Source organism: Synchiropus splendidus, chromosome 15 (genome assembly GCF_027744825.2).
Source record: "Synchiropus splendidus isolate RoL2022-P1 chromosome 15, RoL_Sspl_1.0, whole genome shotgun sequence".
NCBI classification, from domain to species: domain Eukaryota; kingdom Metazoa; phylum Chordata; class Actinopteri; order Syngnathiformes; family Callionymidae; genus Synchiropus; species Synchiropus splendidus.
The window spans coordinates 10373061-10400327 of NC_071348.1; the positions used below are offsets into that span (position 1 = coordinate 10373061).

Genomic DNA, 27267 nt, shown 5'->3' on the forward strand with positions numbered 1-27267 from the left:
AACAAAAAAGCGACAAAAGTGTCCTCAATATGGACTGCAGTTCGCTCTTCTACTCTCTAGACATGGTCGCTGTCAATGGCCACACGTTAAACATGGAGCAAAGAGCTGCTCTGCAAACGTCGGCCACGCTCCTGAAGAAACGACATCGCTTCCGTCGACTTCTGTTTTGGGGCAAAATACTGGGATTAAAGGTGGATTACTTCATCGTTCAAGGGAGAGGAGAGGACGAGCTGAAGGAGAAGACGTTTCTCTACAGGTAAGATTTGACCTTTCCTTCCTGAATGTGACGGTATTTCATTGTTGTTGCAAACCATGTCAAGTGAAGGAATTATAAATCCAAAAATGCATACATTAAAAAAAAAAAAAGTTCCAAGCATTTTATTTCATAAAACACAAATTCAACTGTTCAAAATAGATTGAAAGTATATGTACTTCATTGATCCCAAGACGGAAATTATGGTGCAGCAGCTGCATTCAATAGACACTAAAACAAGAACGCACGATCAAAATGTATATTTTTTTTTAAATCTGGAATCTGAAAACTTGAACTGTTGAATCCAAATGAACGCTCATCATATTATTAAAACAAATATTAGACATTGATAAATGAATCAAAAGAATGTAGTATTACAAAGTATAAATACCCTTTGATAATAATAATAATTATTATTATGATTGTTATTATTATTATTAGAAATTCCTGACATTATTATTATTATCAGAAATAAAACCCAGCTCAAAAATCTCATGACTTAAACCTGGATTCAAAAATGGATAACTAAATAAACCTAAATAATTACAATGGGAATTAAGGTTTGGTTTTGGCATTGATAATACAGTTTTGAATCAAATTAGAGTCAAACCTGCGAAACAGTAGGCATCAGAATCCATAATTTCATCTTCATTGTATCGACTGCTTCACAAATAATCAGCAAAAATAGTGCGATGGGATACTAAAGACAGACTGTCATTGCCAGGTACATTATTACATCATCAAGCAAAAACATGCGACTTTATTCGCACAATATTCTGGCTTTAATGTTGTTTTATACAAAATATAAATCCCAGTCAACAGGAAGTAGTCTGCGACCCACGGTGCGGATCTTTAGAGGAGAATAAGACGTAAGCTGGTGTTTTGTGCCCAGATTTGGTTTCCAGTGAGTTTAAAGCCCTGAATAAAGCGACGATGGAAACTAACACGTTGTCTCACTTCCTGGAGATGGTGGCAGGCAGTGGCTGCACCCTCAACATGGAGCAGCGAACCATCCTTCAGACCTCACTGATACTGCTGAGGAAAAAAGAACAGTTCAAGCGGGTTTTATTTTGGGGGAAAATAATGGGAAGAGTTGTGGATTATTTTATTGTTCAAGGACGAGGAGAGGACGAATTGAAGGACAAAAAATATCTGTACAGGTAACAATGTGGCTGTTAGAGTGCTTAACTGGAACTCACTAAATGTGAAATGTGTTTGTTTGACTCAGCATAAACTGCCTGGAATGGTTCACACTCCCTCGTGTCACGGACACCATGATCGAGCAAGTGGCCATCAAAGCCAAAGGTCGATTCTACGGTGACCCTGCACATGTGTACGAGGCTGACGACGAAAATGAAAAGGCAGGGCACAGTAGATTTACACTCACAGACTGTGGAGAAAACAGCATGATTTTATTGTATTGGCTCACCAGACCCGGGTGACTGAGGAGCACAGGCTGGCGGTGGCGGTTCATCAGATCGAGTCCGAGGTGTCGGTGGTACCTCGAGGCGCCTTCATCAAGATGGCTCGCGGCATGGTGCAAGTCAACCGGAGCTTTGCTGGTAATCATTCATGACTCTTGAGGTTGTAAGTCCCAAGTCAGTTTTGTTGAATCAGGTAGTGGGTTACTTCCAAATGTATTACCTCAAACAGTGTTTCAGAGCTTAGTAGATGGCGCTATCTGCTCTAAAACCCTTGGATTTGGACAACGAAAGCTGACATCATTTTTAAAGTGAAAGCGCCACCTACTGAGCTCTGAAAACAAGGCCAGTGTTTCATGAAGCCTCACCTGCCCATAACTACTGGTTGGTCTGGAGCAAGTTTAAGTTTGACTCAAATCCTCTTCATTTCGTTCTAAAGATACTTTCTTTTCCGTTTTCACATCCACTCTTTGTGACACACTTTTCCCCTTAAAGGATGATCTTTTTTCATGTGACGGTTGAGGTTTTACACTTTCCATTTCCTTTGTTAACATTGATTTATTTTTGTACACAGGTTTACTGTGATTATCAGCAGTACTCATGTAATAATATTTATCTTTTATAAATTATGTTTAAGGTGCAGTGAAGTGACCACATTGGGTCGAGGCGTTTTCAGTGAAGAATACATTAATAGTGAGAATGGATCCACATATTCTCTGCAGGTCTCTCCTACACGGAAGCAGCGAAGCTGGAAAACTACCTCCACTTCACTGAACCCCAACACCTGAAGAACAAGTCTCTCCTGGAGATGGCGGATTTGAATCCGGCGTACGACTTCCTGGACCCACTTAGTGTCGACGTTCCCAACGGTACAACTGCACACTGGTTCACCTTTCAACATGTAACATTTGAACACCCTAAAGGCTGTGTGTTGTTCAAAGCAGCGCGTCTACTAGACTGTGTAACTGCTCACGTTCGTCCTCATAAATGTACCTACTCAAAACAAAATAAAATCCCTGGACTGTGCTGTTGGAGCGAGTGGCACAACTGACCAAATAAATCCAGTTTGATGTCAGTCTGCAGACCAGATGGGAACAAAATCCATGGGAAAATATTTGCCTTTTCAATTTGTCTATTGCATTTAACTTTAAAATAACACGACAAAGAGCAGATCTGCCAGAAAACTCCTAATGTCTTTTGAGTTATTTGTGAATTCATAGATTTGCTGGTCTTAAAAATAAAGTCTTTTGTTGTCTGCCTTTTGCACATGCAGGCTGGTGCCTCCAGTTTGAATGCGCCAGAACAGTGTGCACGATCCGCAGCCTGCTGTGGCCGGGTCTCATCTTCTACCACGTCCCCATGACCGTGCAGTACGGCTACATCTACATCGGTGACGGACTTCGAAACTTGGACCTTCCCTTCATGCTGTAACTTACATACATTACACAAGTGGGAAGAGCAACAACATTACACATTTTATACTTAGACAAACATAGGACAAAAGTTAACATACATACATACATGTTGAGATTTAATAAACAAGTTGACACAAATGTTACAGTTGTTTCCTTTTTTTTTACATTTGCTCCTCATGTGTGGCTCAGTGCTTCATGTAGAGGGGCTTCAAACCGTAACGGATGTTGTTCTTCAGCGCTGGGTGACCAACATCCATGCGCTTCTTACACCACTTCAGACCCTTTTTGTAGATGGGCTTGACTGAGTCGATGGACCAGCGCGTCAGGTATCTACATCAGAGGCAGAAGATTTGGACGGTTTAATGTCAGAACTATAAGAAGAAATGTGTGTGTTTAATTTTCTAGATTTTAAATCATGTAGAACTATAAAGGCAGGCCTACTACATGTGCCTGTTTTAGTCATGCAAACTAATAGTCTAGTCAACATGGAAACAGTAAGAAACACACCTGTTGAGTTGTTGCTTGGGTTTCTTTGGCACATGGCCCTCTGGAAGTTTGGGCTTGTGGTCAGGAAGTAGGCCTTCAGAATGGGAAAATGTCAACTCTTACAAACATCAAAACAAATACAAACAGGAGGTTCCAAACGCAGTGTTGCACAGTGATGTTTCCATTGAAATCTTCAGATATTTACAGATGAAATTCAGATATTTGGAGACACTCAAAAGTGTTCTACAGCTTTCCCTTCATTTTTAATATGCGACAGATTTAAGAGCCTCGTTTTTGGCGAGTGAAACTATTTGAGAAATGCACAACTACAGTTAGTCCGCACACAACTCTGACCTACATTCGTGCCCCAAGGACAAAACTAGAAAATGAACCTTGAGCAGACTTATTTTTACAAGCATAAATACAGGCCACTACTACTCAATAAAGTGGAAAGTTGTGGTAACCGTGCTAATACTGTCAGCTACAGAGGACTCGATCCATCTTTACCTTATATTACCCTATGATTGGATGCTTGACAAGAAGAGACGGACCTTTAGAAATGTCTGCCTGTCAGCAACTTATAAAGAAGGTAAAGCAACAAACCTGCTCTGTGAGCCATCTGCACACAGACTGCAATTTTTCGATGTTCCTCCAGACACAAGCCAGTGATCCTTCTTGGCAGCATCCCTCCATCGCTTCTGATGAACTGGCTGAGCAGCAGGACGTCCTGTGAGACAAGGCAATGTCATGAAACAAGTTCAGATTTAAAAAAGAAATGAATCCCAAGTAGCAGTTTACCGTATAGTTGTATTTGTGCTGAAGGTTCCACCTGTAGATTGGGCACTTGGCAGCTGGGTTTGGAGGCTGTAGTCCTGGTGGAGTATCCAAAACGATCCCCTCAATCTAGTGAATATGAGAGTCATGATTCACTGGTCCAAATTTACATAGGTTACCTAAAAGTTAGTGACGTCAAAAACCAACTCGTTTATCATATATATATTTGAAGATTGAATGGAACAGGGTTATACTTACGGTTACTGTTTTGCCATCTTGTTTTTCCACAACTGTAAACACAACACAGCCAGAGTCAGGCACAGTGAAATCAACATCGGTGAAGTGAAAACGCATCCGAAGTTAAGAAGAGAGGCTCATATAACTGGGGACAGAGATGACATTTACCGTGAGCAGACGTGCCACCGACTACCTGTCAAGCTAACGGCATGCAAACCCCGAGTTACAAGCGGTGCCTTACTCACCTTGTCGTATCCCACGGCTCTGAGGGACGAAGGCTGTTAGTGAAGGCAGACACATCCGTTGCAAAAAACTACTGTTTGTACCACTAAATGCACATTTTAAGCCCGAACATGAGGTCAACACAGACCTCAACACACACCCGGCCGCCATGTTTACTTATTGACCTTCATCTCTTCCCGTCTATAACTCTCGCGAGAATCGTAACAGCGACCCTTCTGTTGTAGACGTGTCATTACATCACCATTGCAAAACAAAGATGGACTTCATTTTTCAGCGTTTCAACTTTGTTTTCCAAGAAGTTACAGTTCATCGAATGCGACTGAAAAGAAGTTCGGTTTTAGGTAGGAGTATTTTATCAGCCTTGGCTACATTATAGATTGCTTTCTTCCAGGAATGCAGTCAATATTTGAAAAAAATCATATTAGCCACATAACATAAACGGTCGGGACGTAAATAGAAAAATGCTAATAAATAATTGTGAGTGTGGTTAAATGTTTCCTTAAACACCACAGTTTCTGCACAGATATGCTGCAAAACGAATGGTTGCATGCTCTTTTGTGAGCTATAACTAACAAAATATGAATATTAGTGTTGTAACACACCTGTGAACAAAGTAGCAATGATAGCTCATGTGGAAGAGTTAGCCTCTCATGCATCGTGTGCTACCATCGACTCTTAGCTCTATTCAATGCTGGCCTTGTCTTGTAGTGTTGAGCAATATAGTTCTGAAACTGGTTCTAGCACAGAAATGTGGAGGCTACTTGAAGGTACAGCAGAGCTTAAGGGAGACATGTCATAACTTCCTTCTCTGCATGATGTAATGGCAAGTTTAGAATGAAAGTCTGCCTCAGGCTTGTGGTTGCGGACCACTATGACCATAGACCTGTTGTTTCTGTAGGTCTTGTGGTCGACCACAACTTTCCCAGACACTGTGCTTGAAGCCCAGTTATTGTGACAGTCAATAAACGGTCTTGTTTCTGTCATTAATCTCACTTTTAAAAGGTATCCGGTAATCCAGCCAAGTTGTCCAGGTGCAGGCATAGACCTGTTCCGGAAACCTCCGGACGTACACCTGTTCTGAATCTGAGTGCCTGGCTATCTATTTACACACCCAAAAAGACTCTCTCTCAAAAAAAAAAAAAAAGATTATGTCAGTTAATGAAATTGTGTTCATCAAACAAAAGAATGGACAAGCGGTAATGATCATGACTAACCTTGTTTCAAAGCAAAAACAACTCTGTGTGAAAGAGTAGAATTATTGTTTGTTTACTTGACGTGAAACAGTGTTTGAAGTCAGACTGTATCTCCGGTCATTTACTACTTCCTCTGATTAGATTTCAGTGTGCACTGTAAAAGCTAAAACGGAAGTATTTTGTTGGACAAGAAGACTCTTCCTGTTTATGTGTTCCATATTCATAACAACACTGATGCCTTCTATTCAAACTGAGATGAGGATGGAAATGGGAGAGATGTCTGTTGTAGACTCAGGAGTGCACCAGTAGATACCTAGATAAAGGCAGTCCGGGAAGTTAGTGTAAGATGTTAGATATTGTTATCGTAATGCCATTGTATGATTTACTTGCTCTTGTTTGATGTTGAGCAAGACTTATCTTTTGACCTTTTCTAAAAAGAAAAAAACATTCTGTTATGAAGTAACTGAACGTCTGCAGAGAATCACTTCAGGTCCCAGTGTGGCGGCACTTTTTCTTCTGCAGGGTCTCTGTCAATTCCCTCATTTAATCCTTGTTTACTTTGCTGTTATTTCAGTCCCTTTTCAATTTGATAAAAGCAGTGCAGACTGAGAACAACAACATTAATGTGAAACTGAGCATCAGTACACATGCAACAATATCCCTGCTGAATTACATTAGATGCAAACTGTAATTCTAGAGTCTCCAGATGGGCTAAAAGTGCACTTAGAGGGACCTGGTTTCTGCCAAAGTTGTTACTTTGCTGAATGGATCTGTACCAAAATATTTTGTTTTGTAATTATCTGTCTTATTATAGAGGTTCCACCATGTTTGCGTGTCACTTTTTATGTAACCCTTGGAACTGGGCCTATAAACCAATATTCTGTGGAGTCAACAAGTCAAAAGGTGACCTTATACAATTTCTTTGATGCGTTCCTAAAGTGCATCTTTTTGTTGCCTTCCACTATTCTAAGTTTACTCATGTGTTTATCTCGCATAAGATAGATCTTAAGCATTGTATACCGTCACAATGAAAATGCTGAGTTACCTATTGTAAATTCAGTTCTATGAATACATGCCCCGCCAGTATGGCCATGTTGTTCGCGAGGGCTCTCACTTGCATGCAGCAGGCGTAGCCCCGGTCCGCCAGAATGGCCGGTCTTGTTCTCCCGGTGGCTCTGAGTCTCCTAACCGTCTTCTTAAAGAGACCGGGCATGTCATCCAGGGGAAACATACGGTCTGGCCGGAACGCCGCTGTGATCGCTGTCAGCATCGACATTGCCCTCGTCCTCTGTGAAGAAGTTATCACCATGAAACAACACAGTACGATTTAATCTCCTTCTGTAAAAGAATTTTCACTGGATTACTGGTAACATAAGCCATTTGGTTAGAGTGGTTATAGATCCGGAAATCTTCATTCTTTATGTCATATATTTCCTTAAATTTTAAGATGAATCATGGTGCCAATTAACTTAAGGTTTCTTTCCATCACCAAATTTTAGAAGTTGATCTGGACTTTCGGTCTACTTGTGTAAATGAGGTAGCTTGGCATCTTTTACATGGGTTCCTCTCACTCATCCAACATCTGGTGCAGGCCTTAGTATCTAATACTACCAGCTTTGTATTTAAAAGAATCAGACCAACATTAGTATATTATTTCAATAGGCTCCAAAACAAATATTTATCTAGTTAGCTTTGTATGTGAAGAAGACTGATGACTGGACCCGACCCTGGTGGTCTGCTTTCTAATGTTTATAAAACAACAAAATAAACTGTTGTGAATGAGCAAATGATGTTTGATGGCACCATCTGCACAACATCAGATTGCATCATCTCTGAACATCTCCTGTCTATCTACAGCACAGAGCAGTGCATTGTCTCGTTTTGGAATTGTAATTGTTTTCATATACATTCAGTATATTCAGAATACATTCAGCTATGGATTTATTTGTAATAAATGTCATATAGTTTTAATGTTGATAATTCGGGCCCAGATTTACACTTGTGTGGTTGCAGGACCAAGATGGCCAAGGTAGCTATCAGGGATGTACATCATTTTTGTTTGCCAGTAGTGCGCAACAAGACCCAATAAATTGACTGAATATACTCTTCTTGTTACTTATTCTAAGTACATCAATAAACATTGCAAAATATTAATAGTTGACTCCAGAAGTGAGCTGCAGGAATTGTTAAGAGACAGCTGTGGTGTGCTTTGTTTGTTCAAAACTTGTTTTCACTCAAACACAGTGGCATCTCTTCCAAAATTAAGTCTAAATCAGTCTCAAACCTGGGGCCCATGAGCCATTTGCGGCCCTCAGGTTGCAGTTTTTCGGCCTGCTACTGCCCCCCCCAAATAAATAGCAACACCAGATGAGGCAAGATAGCCAATAGCAAGAGGGGAAACCACAGGACCCCTCACTCTGCCTGCCGTCGGCCCAGCCTCACCGAGACTGTGCTTCTGGCGGCTCCCCAGTCAATTGAGTTTGAGAACTCTGATCTAAATGGTTGGTGCAGGGCCTTAATGGTCATTTGCTTAATGTTGCATATAGAAGTTGATAATAAAAATGGGATTTATTCCAGCTATCTTTGTTTTTGTGACGGCGCCATGATAAATATATAAGCAATCATTGTAGGAATGTTTGGCCTTGGGGTTGCACTGGCTCACATTCAGAAACGTGCATCATCTCTCAAACTTTGTCTGGATTGTGATGCTGAAAGGTGTCGGATGCAAATGTGGCCCTTGTGCATGGTCGCCTCCACAGTGCTGAGAGCAGATAGATTACCATCACCCTGCCACCTCAAAGGCACCATTGTGTCAGTGATCAGCTCCTTTTTGTCAAGAACATTTAAGCAGTCACATTCCGCCAGAGAAACCCCCAAAAAATGGCATTTAAAGTGTCTGGCCACCTCCTCACCGGCTTTGATATTTAAATGAAACATGGCCCTGTACAAACAGGCCCCTCAGCTGAGGAAGAGGAGGGAGAGTAAATCAGATAGGATTTCCCCCAGATGAAAAGAGCTGGTCTGACATTTTCACAGCGAGCGCTGAGGGACACTGAGGCAATGTTGGTTTGATGTCATGGTGGGAAGTTATTGCTGTGTGGAAAAGGTTAGTGTTTTCACCTCACTTCCCTGGATAAACTGCCCGAACGCAGCGTGGTGCCACCAGATGAGCTGGGACTGGAGTGAAGACGGACGAGTGCAGTCACATGCACAAAAAAAACAATTCCAGCCCACCGTCCCGCTATTCCCCTGCGATTGTCACGCTGGTCAGTTACTGAAGACGGGACGGCCCCGGCTCACATAAAGAGATGCCAGAGTGTCAGAGCTAGCCTAACCGTGGGATCTCCATCGTGGTTTGGTACCTTTCATCAGAGTCCGTGAATTACACAAACTGACTTGTTTGGCAAAGCTCCCCAGTGCTGTCTCACTAGCGTGCTGCCTTAGATCAAACTTGAAAGTTTTCAGGGAAATATCTCCTTCCCATGCGGATGGAATGTGTGGATTTGCTGCCATCCAGATTGATGGGCACAGTCTGGTATGCAATTAAGGCATAGCTGTCACTAAGAGGCTTTCCTGGCTGATTAACTTGTAAGGGCTGTTGCATCCAAGCAGGTCAACTGAACACAATTAGCTTGTTTCAAGGGACTGCCTTTGGGTTAAGGCCTTTACGGGCTCTTGGGCGAGGTGAGCAGAGAGAAGGCTTTCAGCTGGAAGCAGAGGTGCACGTCTCGCCGGTGGAGATCAAGGTCCACAGTCACCTCCATCAGCGCTTCGTATTTGATGTCGGCCAAATTGACATGAAGGTTTATTTATCCAAGTATCAACAACCTTCTGTGTCATGCTCTTCATCTGCTCACTCCCCCCTCCGTGTTTATCCGGGTGAACAAGGGCGTACGTGCTAAATGGCGCACTGGCTACTTTAATATATTCCCCTCTCTTTGAAGAGGCTCTTATCCCCATTTTTCCTCTCTTGGCTCCCCGAGAATGCCCAGTCTGTCCTCCCTCAGTCACACACACAAACACTTATCATCATCTGTCGGCTGATGATGATGAGCTGAAACTAGCTTGAAATCTTATTCATGTGGAAGCATCATTCTAGAGCACTTGTCTCCCTCCAGCAAACATTTGCTTTTTGTTGTATAAGTTGTGATCAGGGGTCTTCAGTGTGGTGACGATAAGAGTCGGGAAATTCAACAATTTAGGGCCGATACTTATATCTGGTGGATTTGCAAGGCTGGTAACCGATATTCAAATTTTGGATCAGATTTTGCATAGGTATTAGGAAAATTACATTGTGGATATATTCAATTGTGTGCAAACCTTTCATGAGAAAAACATGACTATACATTTTCAAACACAATGGTTTAATGCAGTCAGTGGCCTAGCCAAGTGACAAAGGTAGAAATGAATCTATCGCTGATGAAAACATGAATTAACAAAAACAAACCAAAAAAAAAAATCACTTTGCTGAAGGTACAAATGAGCGGCAGGCTATAACCTTAACACAAGGGTGCACAATTGGTTAAATATCGGCAGGGACCGATATGATGGAGGCCGAGAAGTAAAATGTGGCCCAAAAACGGCAAATTAATACATCAGTCGGCCTCTAGTTTAACAGAGAGCAAAAGGGTCCATTTCTCTTCAAATGACTGTGAGGTTAATATTTAAAGCATTTATGGCAGACAACAATTAGAAAAAACACATTTAAAAACAGATTTTTAAGAAAAAAGAACTGGCAATTCATCATAATTATTTCTGAAGTATTCTGAAGAAGTAATGTCTGAAGTAATTCATTCCACACGTGACTCTGTGACAACCATCCCAACAAAAGATGATACCTTTTCCTCTGATTCCTATCTAAACCTTGAACACCTGGGGGAGTTAGGCTGCTTCCTGACTTCAGCACGGCATCCAACATAATCAAATAAGCATCCACACAACTCCTGATGTGCACGATGAGTTATTTCAGTTTCCTCTATTCAAAGTGGCCCTATAAAATGTATATGTTGCATAAATGTGTTTCAAGTACGCCGTTGAAGACTGCTGTTATTGTCAACACGTGTACCACTGAACCATAGGGAGGACTTGAACCATGACACATACTTTTAGCGCCTGAAGTAAAAGCTGCCATCCCTGGGGACCAGTGCAGTAAAAATGGTCTGCATGAATTCAGTACCAATACACGACAGCTTAAACTATGACCAAGATGTAAAGATACTCCCTCTGTGCTCTGTACAACGTTAAAGCTGATTCTATAAAAACTGAAAAGAATTTGATTATATGCACTTTGGATTGTACAGAATGACTTGGTCAACTTGTTTTAGTGTTGTATTTGGTGCACCCGATATGAGAGTAAGAATGTTGGTGAATCTGATGATATCTTAGTGCCATTTCTAAAGAGCCTTAATGATGTTTCCCTTTTTCAATGGTAGCACAAACTTCTCTACTCATCTAGTCATTTTCCAAATATGGGACAGGTGTAGACCAGTAGGGGGCAGTGGCGATTCTCAGGTGAGGCTCTGCTTAAGAGTTACTGTTGAGGACTGGTGTCTGTCTCAGGACAATAAGGAAGACATGGCTTCCAGTTTTTAAATTTCATACAATTGAATTCATAAGGATGTAACCATGCCTAAACCCAAACTCGTCGTCTTTCATGTTTGTGGCCGATCACATGCATAGAGTATGCCCCAAGTCTTGAGCTGCAGCTTATACCTCAACTTTTCCTTTTTATACATATTTATATGATGCGGTCTTGCTTTCTTACCTACCTTTGCTATCACTGATATTTTCTTCTACCTAGGCTACAGAGCTGCTCTGCTTGTTCTTGTTTATATTCCTGCCTTGCGCGTGAGGCGCTTTGGGTTCTTAATTGTCTGTAAAGTTGAATTGTATTTTCAATATTTGTCTGCTGCTATATGTGTTTTTGTTGTAGCTTTCTTGCCTATTTGTATGTTAGTTTATGTGTTCCTGTGTGCAGCGTTTTAAGCATCTATCAGATGTATGTGTTTCTGTTTATTAGTGTATTCATGCTTCGTATGTGTCAGCATGTGGCCGCTTGTGCGCACTCTCCTTTAACATGAACAGGTAAAAGTACAGTAAACCATCAGTCAAGTGTCCCTCCTTTCTTTCTCCATCAGAACTAATTGAGAGAAATTCACCAGCACAAAGGGACATGATTCAACAAAAGAGTGACCTTTGAAAAGAGGCTAACCTCAAGTCTCTCCATCTTCCATTCACAAGCACATATGAGGACCGGGGAGTCAAATACACAGAAACTCTTCAGTAAAATTCCACTCGCTGAGGGGCAGCAATGAATTAAGAGTTGCTTTTTGTCCACTTGCTGCTTTGTCACTGAGCGGAAGCTCACAGACACTTATTTATATTTAACAATAACTCTAGTTACTGTCACAAAAACACAGATTGACAATAGTAGCAGGTAGCAAGCTTTGTTTTTATTTAAATGATCTTAATTGCTGAAATGCTTGTTTATTCAATCATCTACAACACAATAATAAAAACATTTGCGACAGTTTAAAGTTAAATATACTCAGACAGAATAAACTTCACTGTATGTCAAGTTTGTGAATTATTATTTGATTTAATACACAATTTTCAACACTGCAAATTCCTCAGCAAGTTTTTAAATAATGCAGTATTTTTGTAATTATTCTTATTGGATGGATGTAAATTTTGAAGTGCAAATTGTAAAATATAGTTTCATATTTTCAGAGGCATGTAAATCTGGACCTGGGTTTAATGGGTGTTCAATGTAGTTACCAAGGATTTCACCTTTATTCAGAAACAACATAAAGTCCAAACATCCTAAAACTAAGACGAAAAAAGCAAATGGAAAGTCACTCTTAAATGGTAGATGATATGGCAAAGGTACATTTCTTAATGTTATCATTGAAGCCCCTTATTAATACCACATTTTCCTACAATCGTGACACTAAAAACATGTTGAAATGTCTGGTGTAAAGGAGCTTGTGGGATACATCGGGAGCTGATAAGATTTTTGTTTAGAAAACAGCAGTCAACAAATTCATTCAGTTTACAAGAAAAAAATAAATAAATTGGAAATCATTCTGGATCGCAGACACCACTGCTGTCTCCCTCCTCTTGTGAAATAATATTGCAGTCTCCCACACTCATTTTGCCACACCCCTTATCATCTGATAAAAGATGAAGATAAAAGATGTCTCCAAACTCCGGCACATGTTTCTAATTCCAGACAAAACCAAAATAAATTTATAATGTAGCTGTCAGCCTGGGAGTTATTTATTGGCATTAACGTTCCAAATAGATTCCTTCCAAACACCTCCCTGGTTCGAGCTCGACCATAGAAATATCAGCCGTATCTACAGTAAATATTTAATCACCCTCAAAGTGGAGTTTTCAAGATACTTAAGGGCAAAAGAGACCTGTTTAAAAATTGATTCATGCTGTCTGCAAAGAACCAAGAAAGAAAGAAAAATTGCTGTGAAAAGCAATGGCCACCTTCCACTGCCAAAGCAACATAAGAGTTTAATGAATAGGGATTAAGACAATGAAAAACAGTGTTGATTGATGTACATATTTCTGTAAATATGTATCAGTTTACATGACTCAGGATCACTCAGTCTGTTATAAAGTCATCCATTATTAACCTTCTTTATGCGTCTAGATTATAGCTGTTTATGGATGATTGATGTCTACACTAAGAGAAATAAAAGTCATTGTTTTGATAAATATTCTGTATATTGTAATAGGATGATAACAACAGCAACAACCATGGAGGAATCCCTGAACAAAAGCATCTGTTTGCTTTTGTTCAGGGATGTTTTTCACTACACAATGGCCAGTTTCCACTACTCTGAATGTACTTGAAATTCTTATAAAATTATTTATATTTTATTGTATTTATTATGATTATTATTTTAATTTATTTTGATTATATTTGCTCATTTTATTTTTTTTGCGGAGCACCTGCTGTGGAAACAGTCTATACATGAATAAACTTGACCTTGGTGTTTATTGTTTTATGACCCTATTTATATTTTTTCTACCCGCCGACCTTTGAGTGTGTATGTGTGTGTAAAAAATGTCAGAGTATCTTGTCTGTGTGACACCTTTCATCTTCGCCTCTGGGCTAATAGTACATCTCTGTTGTGTGTTTGAAGACGTCCTGAAAACTAAGATGCCATCCATCTCCTAACTTTGTTGTGGCGAACACAAACACAGTGAGCTCACGCGGGACCTCCATGGCAAAGAGGATGAAAGAGGAGCGGAGAGGAAACACTGGGGCACACAAACCTCTCAGCTGATTTTAGGGCCTTTTATTCCTGATGAATGCCCGGTTGTCAGTCTCTGCTTATGCTCCATAAAGGGAAAACAATCACAAAAGCTTCAAAAGGCTGTGGTCCCCCATGTCCACCGCATTTCATCACTCCTCCTTTATGCTGTTAACCTAGCAGCTGCTCCAGATATGGACTCATTGGAGGCTTCCATCAGTGTCCATTCACAGTTTATCGCTCTAAATCACACTATACCAACCTGGAAAACCTCTTTCAGTGCCACCATTTTTGCATTCAAGTGCGCTTGAGACATTATTGCATGTCAACATCCATTGTAAGCCATTTGGAGCTGCACCCTCAGGATTAAATCCTGTATGATATAGCAAGTTTGCTTCGGTATTAGCTAAGTGCTAGATATAATAGGAGCAAATATGCTCCATGTGTTTGGTCTGATGTCATGCTTTTGTTGTCACTGTTTATTAGGTCTTTGTTTTTATCCATGCATGTACTGCAGCAGCTGTGGTCTCATCTCACAATCATCCATCTTGTGTTCTCTGAATTGCTCATACATTTCACTTTGTGTCTTGATCTTCTAGTGAGATGGGGCCTTGCCAGCGAGATATTGCACAGCAGACACTCACAGGATGCACCAGCAAATTTGCAATGAAGGTAAGCATTCCTTATAAAACAAATCTGTTCTGTCACAGTGGGACAAACATGATGAGCTACAGATGAGACGCCAACTGAAACAACTATTTTTCTTTGTCCAGTTTGGATCATTTTCAAGTGGATTTTGGCTTTCAAGATTGATGCGAAACACAGCGATCTGCATTGCATGTTAATGCAGTATACATTCAAAGCACAATTGACGGACGTGTTCCACCTTTCTTGACGTTTCCTGATGCAGTAAGGTGCATCTTGTCAAGGCAAAATGGTATTTGGAGTTAGGGTTAAACTTGTCCCTGCTTTCATTCTGGATATTACATTTCATCACTTGTAGGCATGGCAACATATGATAAGGTATGACTGTTTATATGCCAAGCAGCATCCAATGAAAGTATCGATGATTATCACTACCCTAAAACCTTACCCCAACTCTTCTTCTTGGACGTCAAGGTGGACTTCTGGGTCAACACTGGAGTACACTTGGTCAAAATGTGACACCTCAGGAGAATGTCTTGCATCTGAGGAATTCAACTCACCAATCAAAATGTACTGTTAAACACGCTCACTTTTAAGACCTAGAAAATCATCACCATCGGTTTTCAATTCAGCATTATTCTTCTTGGCAATTGCTCAACTACCCATCATTCTGCATTACGTCCTTTCAGAACTGAACCTACAACCTCCTTGTCCCGAACGATTCTCCTCCAAATAGGCAATTAGACCAGGACATTGGCCTACTGGTCTCATCTTCTTCATGATGCACTCCAGTCAAGGCTTTGCCCGTTATTTGCACCGCAGCCACATCTGGATCATTTCAAGGCTCCAGTCCCTTCACGGACAATAACAGGAAGTGTTTCCAATTTAAAGAAATAAAACATAAAAGAATGCAAACCTTCTCAAGGGAGCTGTCTATTGACACACTCGTATATCTGAACTAAGTTATTCAACATCACGAACATGTTTGCATTGTTCCTGCTGTGAATGATGGTTCTCCTCTCACACCACATGCTACAAGCCTAACATGCATAGTAGCAGAGACGGTAATGTCAGCTTTGCATGAGTCCAAGCGAGTGGTCCTCCACTTCACCGACAAGTCCACCTGCTAGACGTTAAAGAGATTTATCTGTTGTTTGCTTTCGTCTTTTGTGGATTCAATCACGTACCAGACCGCTTCTATTTACTAAACCTGTGGAAATCTGCAGGTATTTGATCCGAGGACAGTTCAAAAGGACCTGTTCTCTTGGACTCACGCTGGGCCAGAAATGAGATAAAGCTGTGTAACGCTGCCAAACTTCGGAGAACAACTGCATCCGTATGCCCGTATATTTTGGCTGCTTTATATTTTAGTTACATGCAGATGACTGGTGAGTCAAGGGAATACCTTAAGGTTGGTCAACGACATGATATAAGGGCGATTATTTACACGCCTATCTTAACTTAAACCTGTCAACCTTAAAATACGTGAACAAAGTAGATGGAACTAATGACAATTTGTCCCAATATCCAGCTGTTCCAACGTTCCCATAAATCTTCCACTCCCGTTTTACAAGTGTTTACACTTTATTGTTCAGTGCTGACCATGCTGTCCGTTATGGTTTGCCATTCCAAGGAATCTGCCCATGATTAGTTGTTAACTGTCAGCCGAGAGTTTAGTTTGTTTTGTGGCAGAGAGACGCTCTCCGATGATGTCATCTCATGGCGCACTCTCCTCTCAATAATTGCAAAATAATAACAAATGGAAACGGGCATAGAGTTGCATCTCCTTTTTGCACTGGTTTACCTGAATGTTTCTTATAGGACTGTTGGTGGAGACGTTGACTTTAGGAAACACAGACAGCAGCCTAGGCCTCCATGCTTCCAGTCAGTGCAATGAGTAAGCAAGTAGTTGTCTGAGTGTCGTGAGTAAGTAGCTGTCTGTGAAACTAACCACTGTGAAATGTTTAGTCTGGTTTTGTTGGTCAGTGCCTCAAGATTGTTGCAGCACATTACTATTCTCATCGCCATGGGCTCTTCATGTGTCTGCGGCCCCACTGACTTCTCATATTCGTCTCTCAAGCCAAAGGTTTTCCATCATAATTATCTATCGTTTAATCCACTCTCAATATGAAGTATATTTTCTTACTTCCTACGGATGTTTAAGTGTTGCCAGTTGCGTTGACTTCATGAGTGGATGTCAGTCAAACGCCGCCTTTGTTTGTTTTGCAGGATGATTATCCAGTTCCTAGTACGAAATAATCTTGAAATCCCCTGCCCTGCAGCATGAATATGGCTCCCATTATTGAGAATGCATGTTAGAGATGTCGCAAGATACACCCCGGGATGCCGAGTAATGTAAACCAGAAACATAAATCTATACCACAGCAGCTACAAGCAGGACATGCCTCTGTCATCGTCCAGAAAATCATGTTAAAGTCAAAGCTGTGGGCTGTAAGGGCTGCTGCTAAAACCCAGCGAGCCGACAGGCGTCTCTGAGGACCCAGACAGTATTACCTGGCTGCTCAATGAGATTCCTTTCCCTAAAGTAATATCTTCTCAGGCCAAGGCAGCGGGGCATTCCCTGACAGGAGGTAGAGAACTTGCATGGCACCAGTAATGCGATAGTCCAGCATCACTGTCAAAATATTTCTAGTTCCTTTGCAAGTCAGTGAAGCCTTGTACAGTATCTGTCTTGCTCCTCAACACTAAAATAAGGATAAAGCTTGCTGCCTGCTGAGGTTTCTCATCTAAATGTTGTCGTTCACATCTTCATTTTGAGAGATGAGCAGCTCTCTCGCACCTTTAATTATCAATAACGCTTAAGACTAATCGAACCGATTCACAGCAGAATGGTTTCATGCAAACAAGAGCTGAACGGTTTGCTCCATTGTAATGATTACTCAGAATCCTCCAAGGACTGTGCTTTGAGGCCAGGGGATTATTTTGGAATTCCAAAGTCAGACTGCCAAAGTTGTACTTAACAGATACAGAAAGTGCCAACTTCATTATGGAGCCAGGGACAGTGAGTCATCTTCACTATCAGTTAGAAGTCATTGCTTGGACAGATTAACACGGCGTGTGACTGAAAGTAGAAATCCTGGAGGGATGTTTTGCTGCTCGTTGTTATGAAGCCATTTTATATTTTGTTTGAGCACATTTCCATGTTTGTCTGTCTGACTGGATTCAGACTTCAGTTTTAAACTCTTCACTCTGCGGATTACTGAAGCTCAGGCTTTAATTTGGGATTTCTGACTGAGCTCTACCTGTGCACCTCCCAAAACCCATCCAGAAGGTCTGATTTTCTGTTCATTCACAGGCGTCAACATTGTTCGAATTCTGTCTCCCGGATACACTTGTGTAATGTCTCGATGTATGCTCTTTCATGTGCCCCCTGGTGCAGCACCACATGTGCATGCCTCTTTTCCTGTAAATAAACCACAGAGGAACCATCCACCACAAATATCTTGAGTATTCTGGGTTTAGTCTTCATTTCACTGGTCATTCTGGTCCTGGCATAAGCATAATTACTTCTAAGGACTTAGTACCGGACATGTAGTGTGTAATTATGTCAGCCTTCCATGCCATAAGATGGAGAATAGGATGATAGACCTCTAAATCCAATGGCTTTGTTGCACGCACGCATGTGCTGTTGTGGATTTTGCTTTTTTTTGTTTGTGAAAACCTCCCAACATAAAGAAGCTCTACTGGACTGAGTTTGAACCTATTGAACCTTCAGCAATTTTGCGTCTCAAAGTCACGCCAAAGTCGTCCTAGCCTGTTGCATTTGATATATCGTATAGGTGCTTCTATGGAGTTAAATGTTTCACCAACTGTGTACTTGGGCTTGGTGGACTGGAGTTGGGAGAGCCCATTTGGGCCCCAATTCGTGGGGCTCATATGTAGGAGCGCCATCAAAGAGGCATCACTGAGGACTGTTTTAAACATAGTTTTGATGCATGAAACACTCAATAAGTGACTGAGACTTTTGAGTTGTGTTGGATTTTTTTCATTGCTAATAAAAGTTTTCGGTCAGTTGTGGATCATCCATGATGAACAGGAAGTAAAGATGCTGAATTCAGAAGCGTTGTGATAACCTAATTTAAACTTGCATCGTGTATTGTGTGTGTCTGAATCCTTCACCATCGATCGCTGTGAAGTTTGTATTCCAAATTTCCAAATAGAGGCCTCTGGAGTAAGAACGACTTTTTGTTGACAGTGTTTTGTCTTGGAGGCAACATTTCTGACATTAGCATTCTGTCTTCACTGATATGTGATGACCATTTTTTAAATTCACCTTGAGTTTCTGCCGTTCAGTATATTTGGAAGGTATTGTTAGCAAGCATGAGATCCCCCAGTGTTTAGGTCCCAGTACAAAATCTGACAAGCTGTCTTCAATATCTCCCCAGAATTCTTTTTTTTTTTACTTTTAACTGTTGAAATATTCACATCTGACCTCTGGTCTGACCATATCATGTTTTTAAAAGGACACCCAAACATTTACTTGGGACTTTTGCCAGATTGCAATCACACTGACAACCAATCAAATCGATCAAAGATCTCAAGGATATGACAATTTGAAATGCAAAAATAGACCCACTTCGACTATGTTTACACAACTAAATCAGACAGTTCAACTTCCAGGGTTAACCTAAGTCCACACAGGAGTAAAACATTTTATTACCTCATTCTGTGTCTTGACTCCCAGCAGTGAAATGAACTCTTAAGGAAGTCCCCATAACATCTATCCCATCTACTTATTAAAACATGTTCTCTGGCATATTTGTCTCGTATCCAAATGAAATAGGTTTGGGATGCGGCTAAAGTTTGAAGAGACCTAAAGGGCCTGTTTTTAAATACCCAGCTTTCGAAAGCAACCCTCGAGGTTTGGAAGTGAAATGATCTTTGTCATCCTCTTACACACATACTCAAGCAGCATGAGGCTCTCGCAGCAGTAGGTCTGTGTCGCTGTGATCTTAACGTCCCAGCTGGGGATCCCAGTGGATGGACTCCAAGCAAAGGCTCTGGCTTTGGACTGAGGCCCTGCTGGAAATTAAATTAGATCTTTTCCTTAGCGGCAAGGTGGCCACTTATGTTGAATAACACAGAAATGATAATATTCATTTTGACATGCATGGAGATGATATGGAAGATACCGATGTGTGCTCATGGTGTTGCATGCTAGTCTTACAAACTTAATATTGTGAGACTACATGTCGTTGTATATTCATGCACATTGTCCCCAAATCACCTCCAACTCTATACGATCCTTCATTGTTTTGGTTTAATTATGTAGCACACCTGTACATTGTTCAACTGCACAGGATGGTTCACAAACCAGAGGCCCAAAACAGTCCAAGGCACAGGGTTGTCTGTAGCACCAGGAGTGGTGATCATCGCTGGTCAGTATCAGAGATACACATGACAAATTAAATGATGTAGAAACAACATTTGAAGGGTTAATTCTTGACTTGATAATGACCTGATTTGTGTTTCACTTTGTTTAGGATGCTACTTAAAGAGCCCTCTTCTTTATTTTTCAACTTGTAGTTTTGGGTGGGTTAGCAGCAAGGCACTTCTACAACGGGAGAAAGTGGGTGAGACCACAAAGACGTCTCACTTTAAGCCACTCATATCCGCTGATATGATGCTAATAAGGCCAGTCACATGGTTTGCTGCAGGATTTTTTGAAACAGTCGGTTTGGGTTTAGGGTAAAAAAAATGAAACTCCTGTGTGGCCCCCTTAGATATCTTTCTCTCAGCCTTTCTGTGCTTTCCTTAACTCTCCATGCTGCTGCCTTTGCCACTCAGGACCAGAAACAACTACAATATAATTTACATTTCTAAAAATGAGACTGTGATTCTGGAGACTTTTACTTTGCCGTGGCAGTGCACCAAGATTGTTTACATGTTGCTTGTAGTTCAGCTTCTCTCAAAGGAACTTTTCCCAGCCCAACGACTGATTTTAATTTTAACCCTTTTGACTAACTTCCTATAAGTAATAAAGCTTCATTCATAGCCATCTTATTCAATCAATACTGAGGCATCAAAGCTACCATTAATTTAAGTGCATGCCTCCCCTGAATTTAGCTGCTTGCAGTCGTGTTCTCGCGCATCAAAGCCTTTTCGAGTTGAGCCTGAATTGAAGCTAGAGTGCCTCCGCTTCTTGACAATGACATATATGCTGCCGAATCACCGAAGTCAACCGAATACATTCCCTTTGTGTTCCCCATGCCTTTCATTCTTTCCGTCTCAGGTGTCCCTTAGAGATTGACAAGACTGGATGAATGACTTTTGAGAAGTGGAGATGCTTGGGTTTTCTGTTGTCTTCCTGCGCCATCTGTTCATCAACACAACAAATCTAGACATAGCAATGCACCCGCGAGAGCAGCATTCCAACCTGCAGGATGATCTAATTTGCCTTGAACTTCCTTTGAGCTATAGGATAGAATGCCATATAATTACATTTAATTAAGTCCACGGTTAACAACTACAGTCAAGAATGCTGATGGATCCACAAAAGTCTTCGCCTTCTGGATATATAGAATAATTTCCAAATGTTTTCTATCCTTATGAGACGTTTTCTTGACCTGCATACATCGGGGTTTCGAATCTAGCTCACTGCCTCTCGGCGATTCTGCCCACACTGTATTTATTTCCTGTCAGATGCTTCTCCTAATAACTGTCATTCCCTGTGGTCCCACCACCCAGACGGCACAGGCCCTCATCTCTTTCACCTCTGGCCCCCCACATTACCCTGAAGGCAGTGACATCCCAATCCCCTCCTGTCTAACCTCTCTCAAGTCTCCTTCTCCTGCTGCTTGCCTCATTTCTGCAGATTCCCATACTCCGACTGCACCTACATGGTCCACACCCTCCTGTCTTTGTTGACTCACACATCTGGGAAAAGTTACCGGCAGAAAAATCGCTGTGAGAATGTCTCATCTTTGTTCACAAAGATTCATGGACCTTCAAAATGACTATCCATTACTCAGATGGATACTTATCTTTGTTTTAACTGTGCATAACTCAATTTTTTTCAGCTCCGGACTGTAGGTTCCCTCTTGATGCTTAGACTATCCTGTGGGCTCTTGGAGTGTTTTACAGCGTGCTGTGGCTCGCCGCGACATTAAGAGCTGTAAATCTATGAGCCGATCAACTTCCTATGTCCTGAAAGTTATAGAGCTCAATAAAGCAGACATGTGATACATTGTTATCATGGAAATATATCAAATATAAGCTTACTTTCTCATCTGGCTGACCTTTGTTTTTTCTGTCAATTTCAATGAGGAGGACATTTGATTTGACGTATTTGGGAAATTGAGTTAACAGTCTGATTTTTATGGAAGAGCAGGGTAAAAGGCAGCTCTGCCAACACACACTTGGCTGTATTTAAAGCAATATAGAAGGTAGATGGTGTTGGTTTTCAGTTGTCATTGGCTTCGTAATCCTTGTTTTGGCTTCAGATAATAATGTTGCTACCTCACTAATTTAAGCTATGTATTTGCTCTTTGGCTTGTAATGGTGACTTTGGCAACGGAAGGCAGGACTTCCGATGAGATACGTGTTGAACACAGTTTAGCTAAGTACACTCTTAAACAGAGGTGGGAAAAGTGAAACCTTGGGGCCAATTATAGACTGTATTCATGCAGTCCTGATAACCTAAACATTACGTTTGAAGTTGTCTTTTTTGGTCATTTGGATTTTTCTAGAGCTCATTTAGAGTTCAAGTTTAATTAGTTTTGGTCTAATAATTGAAAGTTCTTTTTCATAAATACATTTTTGTTCTACACAGCTTCCAAAAAGCAGTTATGAAAAAATTGTTCTTGGAATATTTGTTTTCAATGTTTTTCATTTTCTGGTAACATCATAATGTTAGCAATTTTACTGACTTAATATCCTTTGTAATTTGAAGTGAAATTGTGCTGTGGTTGTGTTGATCTGAAAATGTACAAGCTACTTCCCTATTCAGTAGCTTGCCAACAATGAGAGGTTTTGACTGACAAAGAGTGAAAATAGACAAAAATTGAATATGACCAATATATTTGGATCAACTTTTTACATTTTTTAAGTTATCTGAACATTTTATTTCCATTTGTCATAACTGTCTGTCTGTCAGAAAAAAGATACTACATCAAATGAACATTTAAGTAACTGCATCTGTTGACGTGAAAACAATGCTCTTACAAGGCTTCCGGCATCAAGATGTTTAGAGCTGCCTCTGATTTGAATTAGAAAGACAATATATGTAGAATAACAATACACTTTCAATTGGTTGAGCTCTTGTGGTCATTTTTGTGGGAGAAGTAGCAATATCTAAAAACCAACTGAGCGATGAAGTGTGTTTTGATGTGTGCACACGCTGGAATCTCAGCTATGTAAACATCAGCGTCTTGCTGTGAGTTGACATTACAGTCTCCAGGGTTGGAGAGCTATGAATATCAGCGCTATAGGATCAGGTGAGGTTTCGGATGGTTTGAGGAACATGACAGGAAGAGCTGACAGGGGAAAAAAAAAGGTGTGGTGTGGATCTCTAAAAGGGCCTCACCAGTCTGAAGGTGGAAGACCACCTCAGATGATATGAAGTTGTGACACTTAGCACCCTGTCCTGGGGCAGCTCGGCACATCTGGTGGGAGTGTTGTTAAAGGAGACCTGTTGAATCCATTATCATCGGCAAGTAGCTTAAATTACAGCCGGGGAACATGAAAAAGCAGCTGCCAGAGCGATAACCTGTGAGAAACTACTTGCTAATGCGCTGTGACATGGCCAGCAGGTTTACTAGGTGAGAGATGGACTCGCAATAGGGAAACGCAGTCAAGGAGTCTGTGCGTTAGTGTGTCTATAAAAGTGTAGTGTTGTGTTTGCTGACAAGAGGAGGAAGAAAGTATCGTCTTTGAGGAAGAAGGTTTAGCTTTACCACTTGCCGGTAAATTCTCTCTAATCTAGGAAGCGATTGAGAGTAAGAGCTTCAGCGGAGAAGTCATGGGGAGATCGGCATGGCGAACACACTCTCAAAGGGGCCCGTCTGCATTTGAAGGATGGAGTGATGACAGTGGGACGTTGTTTGTGTATAAAAGTGAAACAGCTCCGAACATGTCGGCTTAACAGCTTGTCAATTCGGGAGAAAAATGTCTGTGACCTGTCATGGTTGGAAGTGGAGAACCCAAAACAACATTAACGTTTTGTGTGTGCCATTGAGTTATCTGGGTTCCTCAGGGTTTGTTTGCTTTGGGAAAAAGAAAAATCCACACACGCTTGAGTAGGATCTAAGCATTAAGGATTTCCTGTTGTTGATGTAACATAATCATTTTGCTTTCATTGGAGTTGAAAGGTAAATTTGCTTTCACAAATCTTTACTGACATTCGCTTGGCTCGATATCAAACATAAGCATCTGGCAGCCTCTGTCCTTCTGAATACGTATGCATCCCTTTGTACGAGTATGCCAATATGTTCTTTTTTTTAACTTTATTTCAAATTTATAGCTGTGTATAATTCATGCCATTTCACATTTTCTTTTGCATTGAATTTTATATTTTTCATGTGCTCTATATCTAGCAAAATAAACTTAATTATTGTCAATGTTGGAAAAAATATTTGCAACTGAATCTACAATTGTTAAAATGTTGTTACTAGATTATTATAATTGATTGTTATCCTGGAAAAATATGGATGTGGTTTGAATTGGAATTAATAAGGACACACTGATGGATGTGATAAACCTGTGTTGGATGATAAATAATTGCAGAGCGTATGTGATAATGACAAATGGCTCTGCACTCCTGTTTTTGTCTGCCATAATGGTGCACTTGAAGTGCCAGATTTCCTTGGTGCTGGTCCACAGTGTGACAGGTTTGAGAGTTTGAAACACAGCAGATGCCATGTTTGTTTTATTGCAGAAATGTTATTATCTCATAAAAAACATAGCAGGTCCTTGTTTCAAAATGTGTGTTCTAACCCACTTTTTGTCACTGCTACAGCACTTTATTATTAAAATTGTGGTGGTATGACTTATCTGTATTGGACTAAAGTGAAATAAAAGTAGAGCTGCTGGTGCCAAATGACCTAGTTTTTAAAAAAGCAGCAGCGATTGACAGTGTTCATGTCACTGATGTTTCCTTCTATACAGTATCTGCAGTCCTACTTGTGGGGAAATATTTCGTTCTTTTGGCATCAAGTGGCGTCACCCCATTACCACGCAGTCCCATGACACATATACAGTCCACATAACCTCAATGTTTATTTTGATGATTCCAGTGCGATGGCATCTCTGCACGGTCAGACAAGATTAGAACTGATCGCGCAGGTTTTGGCAGAGCATTCGTGTCGAGCACCACAGGGCACGGAAATGTCACAACGCCTGAACAGCACTCGTAATGAATGCTACTGCTGGCATGTCGCCTCCATCTCGTGCCTCCACGGTACATGCTGTTCGTACACATCCACACCAGAATTGTTCAGATGTCGTCTTGTATTACATTGCTGCGGTGCTGAATTAAGAGTCACCTGTGTGATGATGGACCTGTCAGGTGGGGCTGTCAGCTGCGCTGCTCTATATTTGTTTTCCAACCTCTATGTCGACCTAATATAGACATGAGGACAAAGATGGTCCTCTATTGTGTGTCGCCCTCCAAGCATTGTTGTCATTGGTTTGATCCAATGAGAGCTGGTTTACCTAGTGGAGTGAATGATAGAATCCTCTGTGTTAAATTAAATAGAATGGCGAACAGGCAAAATATCAAGGTCGTCCCTGCCTAGTAACTCTTTTCAACCCCCCACCAAGCCCATTATTCCTCTATCTACAGGTTCCAAGTCATCTGTAATAATACTGAATCATCAACAATCATTATTAAGGCAAGCAGCAGACAGTAATTTAGATGGTTGGATTATTAACACAACCTTTCACTCAGTGGCCGAGTGAGTTGGAATGACCTTATGATTGTTAGTACTGTCTGGTTTGAGTGAGGGGTGTTAGAAAATATCGATACACTCAAATATCTCGCAATATTGTGTCAATATTTTTGCGGAAATATCACAATACTTGATTGTGAGATATTGTCTTCATATTTTAAGTACTGTATTTTATGTATTTTTTTTGCATAATCTGCTTTTTTGCATAATTTTAAGCGTAATCTGCTGCAATAACATTTTCTTTCCATACACAATTATTCATTTTTCTGTTGGGCAGCAAAACTTAACTGAACATCTAACTGGACTAAATCATAACAATAAACTTGTTTTCATGCTTATAATATTGTACTGGATAATTAGATTTTCCTCCTTGAATTGTTGGCTCTTGTTAACAAATATTACATTGTATTGCTGAATTTACAGTATCACAATATATCGCAGTACCACTGCTGTATTGGGATACGTATCATATCGCAAGATACCTGCCAATACACAGCCCTAGTTTGAGTGGCACTGCCATTCCCTCTGCTACTTATTTAAATTATTTATATCTACTTGTGTGCGTTTTAAAGTCAAGCAATAAAGTACTTGCCTGCATTTATTAAGTAACTTTCTGATTTCTATTAATTCTAAGCAGAATGATGTTGATAGTGTTGCTTTAAGATGAGCTTGGTCTTCCCTCAACTCACTGACCCAACACTGACTGAAGTCCACCGGGATTGTGGGATATCATCCGCTTTTCCTGAATACTTTACCAGATCTTTTCCAAATGAGGTGTCATTTAACCCTCATGTGCTTGTGAGCTACCCACCTGCGTTGGCATGGGATCATGTCCCCTCCTCTTTTCGGTGTAAGATAGCACAGAGCCGTGTTAGTTCCTTACTAATCCTCCTTCTGAGAGAAAGCTCTTGAAGCAGGAGGCAGCTTTGATCCCCCAGATGAAGACAAAAAGACAGTTAAGCTACTTAAAAAGCCTCCTTTTTCTTTCACGTTCTTCCTCGCTCATCCTTCGCCTCGCTGCCCTGGAGATTTGTAACGTCGGACGATGAGGTCGTAGAGGTTGCGAAGGGCAGGGGCCTCATGTATTAGCACGATGTATGGAGCGGCCTCACATAAACACTTGTGGGTGTTCACGCTTTGGTTGTCTCTTTGTTGGCAGTGTGATATATAAATGCCTGCCAAACATGGTCATGAGTTTGTGTACAATGTTTAGCTTCAAACCATAGTAAATAGAAAACAGCTGTGTGTATGCAAGATGGGACTGTTTTTCTTTTTTTCTTCAAAGACTGGTCAATTACGGTCACTCTAGCATGAAACCACGTAAATGCTGACACTTGTATAAGAAAATAATGCAAAACATTTTAATCTATTTGTAAGTAACAGTGGTTATGGAGACGAAGACACGCAAAGTAAGAAAGATAAA

General features: G+C 40.8%; 3 protein-coding genes across 5 annotated transcripts in view; 2 read left to right on the forward strand and 1 right to left on the reverse strand.

Annotated features, from left to right (window-relative positions):
* On the forward strand, positions 1-3227 carry rsph9 (radial spoke head component 9). Of its 2 annotated transcripts, none has more exons than XM_053887471.1 (5): positions 1-256; positions 1482-1614; positions 1686-1815; positions 2397-2543; positions 2948-3227. In XM_053887471.1, exons 1-5 carry the CDS (start codon positions 30-32, stop codon positions 3103-3105), a joined length of 795 nt encoding a protein of 264 aa, XP_053743446.1. In that variant the 5' UTR covers positions 1-29; the 3' UTR covers positions 3106-3227. The 2 variants fall into 2 exon arrangements, with proteins under 2 accessions (XP_053743446.1, XP_053743445.1); XM_053887470.1 differs by lacking the exon at positions 1-256 and adding an exon at positions 1056-1413.
* Positions 3138-5002, reverse strand: mrps18a (mitochondrial ribosomal protein S18A). The gene is made up of 6 exons (XM_053887478.1): positions 4832-5002; positions 4608-4639; positions 4374-4478; positions 4179-4302; positions 3597-3669; positions 3138-3419 (listed from the first exon to the last, which is right to left on the reverse strand). The coding sequence occupies exons 1-6, from the start codon at positions 4977-4979 to the stop codon at positions 3275-3277; spliced, it is 627 nt and encodes a 208-aa protein (XP_053743453.1). The 5' UTR covers positions 4980-5002; the 3' UTR covers positions 3138-3274.
* A 52-nt stretch (positions 5003-5054) lies between these two features.
* Positions 5055-27267, forward strand: part of vegfab (vascular endothelial growth factor Ab) — a 63813-nt gene continuing 41600 nt past the window's right edge. For both annotated transcript variants that reach the window (XM_053887476.1, XM_053887477.1), the window contains exons 1-2: positions 5055-5170; positions 14892-14964. The gene's annotated coding sequence lies outside the window, so the exon portion shown is untranslated. The remainder of the gene's footprint in view (positions 5171-14891; positions 14965-27267) is intronic.